Below are 7,007 nucleotides of genomic sequence, written 5' to 3' on the forward strand. Positions count from 1 at the left end.
AAAACAAAGAGTGCCTGTCTGGTAAGAGTGATTTCTTTGTGAAGAGTTGGAAATAAAAAAAATTAAATCTCTGACCTTAAATTGCCTAAGACAGGGGTGAGCAAAATACGGCCCATGGGCCAGATCCAGTCCACCAGGCCGTTCTATCCGGCCTGCAGGGCCCCTAAAAAATTTAGAAAATTAATATTTATGTGCCCCTCACTCCTGTCAAAGATGACAGGAGACAGGGGCAGTAGGACCCAGGGGAAGCCCCAGCAGGCTCCAGCAACAGTAGGGCCAACCCGGCCCCAGCCCCCAGCCCGGTGGAAGCGAGTGGTGTGTGGGAGCACAGGGCCTGTGCCAGTGCCCCAGGACCGGCGCCAGCGGGGCCCAAATCAGGGTGGTAGGAGCATGGAGCGTGGGCTGGCAGGGGTCTGTGGAGCCGGGTTGGGTGCACCAGCAGGGAGAGGGGGGAGCTGACCCGGCTCCATAGAGCCCTTGCTGACTGGGACCTCACACTCCTGCCACCCTGCTCTGGGCCCCACTGGCACTGGTCCTGTGCTCCTGCCACTGGCTCCCATGTGCCTGCTCACTTCCAGTGTCCCCGCCCCAGCCCCATGGTACAGGCAGGGAGCAGCACACAGCCCCGACCCCGCGTGTTCAGAGCTCACCCACGGGGAATGAGCTGCTGCTCAGCGCGATGGAAAAGTGGCCCTCCCCTCCCCATAGCCAGTGCCCTGTGCTGCAGTCACTCGCAACCTGCGTGGGGCTGTGCTGCCTCTCTGTTGCGTCACCACCGCCCTGCAGGCTCCGAGTGGCTGCAGCACAGGGTGCCAACCATGGGAAGGGGAAGCGGCCACTTTTCCCCCGCGCTGAGCACCAGTTGGCTCCCCAGAAACTGCTGCTCAGCATGGAGGAAAGCGGCTGCAGCTGCCTGCAATGAAGCAGCTTCACTGCCGCCTCTGTACTGCCCAATGTGGCAGCAGCGGCCATGTTGAGCACCCACAGGGCAGCACAGAGGTGGTGGTGAAGCTGCCGCACCGTAGCCTAGCGTGGTGCGAGCTCTGGGCAGGCAGCCACAGCAAACAGTGTTCAGCGGCAGCAAGTGGGGCGGGGTGCTGTCCTCCGCACTAAGCAACAGTTTTTGGGGAACAAACTGGTACTCAGCACAGGGGAAAAAGCAGCCACTCCCCCTCCCCGTGGCCAGTGCCCCATGCTGCAGCTGCTCAAAGCCTGTGTGGGACTGTCAGTGCCTACTCTCTGTTGCCACCGCTGCCCCATGCAGTGGCAGTGACATGATGGACAGGCAGGACAGCCCCACATGGGACAGCAAGTGGCTGCAGCATGAGGCACCAGCTACAGGGACGGGAGGGGAGGGGAGGGCCACTCTTCCCCTGCACTGAGTACCAGCTCATTCCCTGAGGGTGAGCGTGGGGTGTGCAGAGTCAGGGCAGCGTGCTGCATGCTGCCTATATTGTGGGGCTGGGGCACTGGGAGTGAGCGGGCATGCGGGAGCCAGCAACAGCTGGGCGGGAGCACAGGGCCCGCGCTGCTGTCCCGGGGCCGGGGCCAGCACCTGCGGGGCTCAAAGCAGGGCAGCAGGGGCACGGGGTCCCAGCCAGCAGGGGCTCCATGGAGCCAGGTCAACTCCCCCCTTCCCTGCTGGTGCAGCCCAGCCCGGCTCCACAGACCCTTGCCAGGCCACACCCCACATTCCTACTGCCCCACTCTTGGTCCCACCGGCACTGGCCCCAGGACACTGGTGCAGGCCCCACACTCCCGCTCGCTTCCATTCCCCACCGCCACTTTCCTTACTTTCCTGCCCGTCCACTGGCCAGCTACTCTGCACTACATGGCTCCCATACCCACACACACACGCACACACACACACACACACATCCACACCCCCTACACAAACCCCTTATGCGATCACTTCTTCATATACACCACAAGCACACACAAATCAGGACCAAAGTATTTGTTTTAATTAAATTAAAATATATTATGGGTGTTTGATTTTTAGTATGCAATTTGTTTTTTCGCTAAGATGGCAAACCCTCTTCCCCAAAGGAGTACTTCCAGGGGCAAGGGGAGGGTACTTCCAGTGGCAAGGGTCAGAGGTCAGGGGCAGGACTTCCAGTGCCAAGATGGCGACCAGGGGGCGGGGCGGGGCATCTGTCAAGGGGCAGGGCTACCCATGCGGCCTTCAACAGCTTGCCAAAACTCAGTAAGTGGTCCTCCACCTGAAATAACTGCCCGCTCCTGGTCTAAGACATTTACATAGATGGAAACTCAGAACTGCAAGGGTGTTGAAAATCTAAATCTGGATCTACATTTGGCAAAAACTGATCTCTTTATTATGCACATAAGTAGGAATGTAATTAATTCGCAGCTTCACACATTTTGCAGAATTGCAAAATCCGAGATTGTCCACAAAGTCCATAAATCCAACAAAAAACACTTAATAAAAATAAAATGTTGACTCCCCAGTGGGCGCCAGCAGTCCTCACTGCTGGGAGGGGAAGGTGCCAGCTGATGGGGCAGCATGAAGGGCAGCAGACACAAGATGGCAGCTGGCCCCTTGTCCTCCTCCAGGGCCTCCCTACCAAACAACACTGAGGGGTGGGGCCACATGAAGGACAGCCAGAAATCAAGATGGTGGCTGGCCCCTTGTCCCTCCTTTCCCTGGGGCCTCTTAGCCAATCAGCACAGGGGGTGGGGCCTTTCTACCAGTCAGTGCAAAGGGATGAGGCTGCTGCAAAATGACCACAGAATTAGAACTTTACACTATGATCAGTTCACAAAAATTGGTAAGTCCCCTTCCAATTTTGGTAGATACCTACATGTAAGCAAAATACTGTGTCCAAATAGACTATGTTTTAAGAGGGATCTCAGCTTCACCTCATCTCTAATAGCAAACTGAAACACAAGCTAAATATATTGTCATTCATGAAGAAAGGGATATTTAGAATATTGTTTTATACAACCAAGGCCAAATTTTCAAACTACTTGTACAGGCAAGGATGTGCCAGACAGAACTCATAAAGACTGTCTTGTATTCCCATTTAAATCAATTGCAAAATAGGATTTGACTTCAATGGGAAGAAGCCTTGGCCCTTACTAATTTAATTTCCATGGCAAAGTGGGACAATTTATATCCAAGCTCCTAACAGAGGGGCACCTCTCACAACAAACGAATGCCATCTGAATGACGGTTTTACTACCTTTTCTTCATTTGCTGCCATTAGAGATTCCACGGCCTTCTTCATTTTCTGCACCTCCATATCTAAAAATACACAATTTACATAAGTCAGTTTAAAGAAGCTACTAAATAAAAGGAAAACATTGACAAATTCTGAGGATGTTACAAGTAACAAGAACAAAAATACAAACCAGTAGGGATGTGCGAAGCAGGCCACATTCAATTTGGATTCAGCCTGAATCAGGGACAGCGACTTGTTTCAGATCACTGTGTCCGATTCGATTCAGCCAAATCTGAAGATTTGATGCTGATTCGGAGAATCAGCAATTTGGACACAGACACAACTTTAAATGTTTTTTTCTACATATCTTGAAGTACCAGCATGGCTTGTGGACACTGATGCTGGGGCACATGGAGCATCCCACAGGAGTGTAGGGGGGCCCTCAACATGTTTGGCAGCGAACACTTCCGGGCCACTTCTGGTACTGATGGGGATTGTGCAGGGGCCCCCATCCCCACGCCTCCACAGCTCAGCAATTGTCTGTGTGTGTGTGTGGGGGGGGGGGGGGGAGAGATCTGGGTGCCCCCCTGACCCAATTGCCAAGCCGCAGGGGATGTGGAGGGGGCCCCCCCTGCACACTCCCCCAGCAGACCCGGAAGTGGACCAGAAGTGCTCCTAGTCCACTTCCAGGTGCGCTGCTGAGTGCCCTGGGGAGCACCCCACACTTCTGTGGGATACTCCATGCACCCCAGCATCCACAAGCCACCCCTAGAGGTATGTAGAAAAACCATTTAAAGCTGTGTCTGAATATCTAAACATTTCCAAATCTCTCCGAATCGACTGGGAGGGTTCCAGTTTGATTTGGAGAGATTAAAGGGTCCTCTAATGTGATTCGGATTCAGAGATTCAGCCACCAAATTGGGCCAAATCTCCACCGAATCGAATCAGGGACCAAAGCTTTGCACAGCCCTTCGCAGTGCTCGCTACTTCTAATGAAAAAAGAAACATTCAAAAAGCTCTTCAGCCATTTTAAGATTAAAAAAAGGAAATGAATATACCAAGTCTGCACACCATTAAAAAATATCACAAGAAAACTGCAGAGTCAAAGGTAACTAAATTATGCTTGACCTCCATTATTTGCTTATTTAAACACTTATAAATAAAAGCTTCAATATAAAAACATCACAGCAGGAGCACAATAAAATAGTTCTTCATTGTGACAACAGCCAAACATTCCACAGGAAATCTCAAACCCAGCAATACAGAGCAATGAATGAAGCAAGGGAGTGTGAACATGGTGAGAAAAGCTTTGTGTAACGATGCTTAGTCATAACCCAGAATGGATGTAGAGATGAGAACAGCATGATGGAACAATGCGCGTATGTCACTGTAATGAGCAGTCATGCTAAAATACACACTGGAGTTTAGCTTTGGAAAGTCTTTAAAAAACAGAAGTCAGTACAAACTGTGCTTCATCTATAATCCTCATTTACAAAGAAAAAACCCCCAATTCTACTTAAACACTTAAGCAATCAAAGAGGTTTGCGTTTTTTTCATTGTGTGTTAATCTGAATATAAGAGAATGGGGATATTCTTTGTTAGAACTTGCCTGAACGATCAAAGACATTTTTTCATTTGTTACAAATGCAAAAAAGTGACAAGCACGAAGCAAGCAAAAACTCTGCTTTAAAATATCACTGATTACTGACTAGTAACAATGGGACTGAGAGGAAAAAAAAATCTTCTTAAGCAAAATACAAGAACAAGGAAAGATACAAGTTTATATATAGCACTCTATGCATCACTGGCTTTCTGGATAAATGAAGCTTCAAGTTAGATATGCTAGAACAAATTATCTCCTGGTACAACTGCATTCATTTCAATGGAGTTACGTCCAACAGGGAATTTGGCTTAGTAACATTGTGGCTACCATTTTTTTTTTAATGGAGGGAACTTTTTATTTATAAATGTATTTCTTACTATAACATCTATGTATTCAACCATTTGTAAATCTGGCTTCTACAAGGATCAATTTAATCTCTTTCAGGACAACCTAAGAAGAGGTTTATCTTGCCTGTAGTGCAGGTGCCCAGCCCTGAACAGGTACTTCAAGCCTCTGTTAGGCTACTCCTGGAAACAAAAGGCTTTGCTTAATAGCTTTTTCTATAGACAAATTTACATTAATAGCCATAATACTTTTCAGTGTCTCTCCATTTCTAATAAAAATGTAACCAAGGGTTATAGATGATGCAACCTAACAGCTTCTGTTAAAGGAATTTCAAAAACACATGCAGAAAGCTACACTGAAAAGCATGTCTGAAGAATAAATGCTTGTGGAAAGACATCAGAAACCTTACTTTTATCTTTGAGCTTCTTTTTACAGTTTTCATCTGTGCAGGAAAATGCATTATATTTGGAATTAGCAAGTAGGTTATGACATTAAATAAAAATGTTAACATCATGTACTGCTATTTTTTTACACCATTAATAAATAATTCCATATAATGTTACAAACCAGAGTGAAACAAACTATTTTTTACACACATAAAACCTGAACACTCTCTCTCTCACACCCACACACACACACACCCTGCTCATCTGACTAACTTTGGAAAAGTAAAATAGAATCACCAGTCTAAGGATTACTGGCACGAAAACATACCAGATTCTCAGCATTGTTTTCACATATATCTTCTCACATGAACAATCCTCCCAAGAGATTACTCATAACCCAAGGTTAGACATGACAGGTTTGGAATAGTAATTATTTATGACAGAGTATATCTATTTAATTAAACATACGTCTGGTAATTTTATAGAAAAAAAAAAAAAAAAAAATCAGCAAATATTTAACTGCCTGACCTGCAAAATGCTTTTTCACATTGTTCAAACGTAGCAGAGCCTTGGCTCACTATGGCAGAAACGCCAACCCCCCCCCCGTTCATTAATTAACTTTGTAAAATAGGATTCAGTGCTACATGTCAGTGACAGCAAAGCAAAGCACCTTCCTAGAAAAAGTTCAATATGAGTAATACACATAATGAAAATGTTAAAAAAATAGCAGGTAAACAAAGAGCCTGTACAGGGAGAAATGCAGTCTTGGCAATTGTTGTCATACTACTCTAGCCAGTGTAGTGCTTTCAAGAGCAAATTACGCAAATCTTTCAGGGATGGTGTAGGTATACATAGAATAATAGGGTGGTAAGGACCTCAGAAGGTCATTTAGCCCTACTTAGTAACCAATGCAGGATCACCCCTGTTCTAAAATATCAAGGGCCAACCTTTTTGGCATATATGCCACAAATTAGCCCCACACCTCCCTGAGTTCTACTCCGATCTCCTTCCCCTGCCCAATCAGCTGCTCTGCTTTCTACTTCCTGCCCTGTGCTTCCTGCCTAATCTGATGCTCTGCTTTCTGCTCCCTGCCCTATCTGCTATTGTGCTCCCTACCCCTCCCTTGTCTGCTGTGTACCCCCTCCCCCACATACACACACAGGCTGCCCATGTCACTTATGCCACACATGCCACGGATTGGCCACCTCTGCTCTACATCATCATAGCCAAGTGTTTGTCTAAGCTGCTCTGAAAAATTTCCAACAATGACAATTCCACAGTCTCCCTAGGTAATCTGTTCCAATACTTAAACCACACTCATAATGAGAAAGATCTCTCTCATATCCAGCCTAAATTTCCTGTCTTGCAATTTAAGACCATTATTTCTTGTCCTATGTCCTGCAGCCACAGAGAATGGCCTATCACCATCCTCTGTATAACCATCTTTCAGGTATTTGAATGCTATTATCAAATCCCTTCTCTTCTCCAGAT

At 47.2% G+C, this 7,007-nt stretch overlaps 1 protein-coding gene across 9 annotated transcripts in view; it reads right to left on the reverse strand.

Moving 5' to 3' along the window:
• PPFIBP1 (PPFIA binding protein 1) overlaps positions 1 to 7,007 on the reverse strand; it is a 183,965-nt gene that overhangs the window by 45,689 nt on the left and 131,269 nt on the right. For 5 of the 9 annotated variants that reach the window (XM_025194367.1, XM_025194369.1, XM_025194366.1 and 2 more), the window contains 2 exons: positions 5,540 to 5,572; positions 3,203 to 3,265 (listed from right to left, as the gene is read on the reverse strand). In XM_025194367.1, coding sequence (XP_025050152.1) covers positions 3,203 to 3,265; positions 5,540 to 5,572 — 96 coding nt within the window. The remainder of the gene's footprint in view (positions 1 to 3,202; positions 3,266 to 5,539; positions 5,573 to 7,007) is intronic. The other 4 variants (XM_025194372.1, XM_025194371.1, XM_025194373.1 and 1 more) reach the window with 1 other exon arrangement.

This window comes from Alligator sinensis, unplaced genomic scaffold (genome assembly GCF_000455745.1).
Source record: "Alligator sinensis unplaced genomic scaffold, ASM45574v1 scaffold696_1, whole genome shotgun sequence".
NCBI classification, from domain to species: Eukaryota; Metazoa; Chordata; order Crocodylia; family Alligatoridae; genus Alligator; species Alligator sinensis.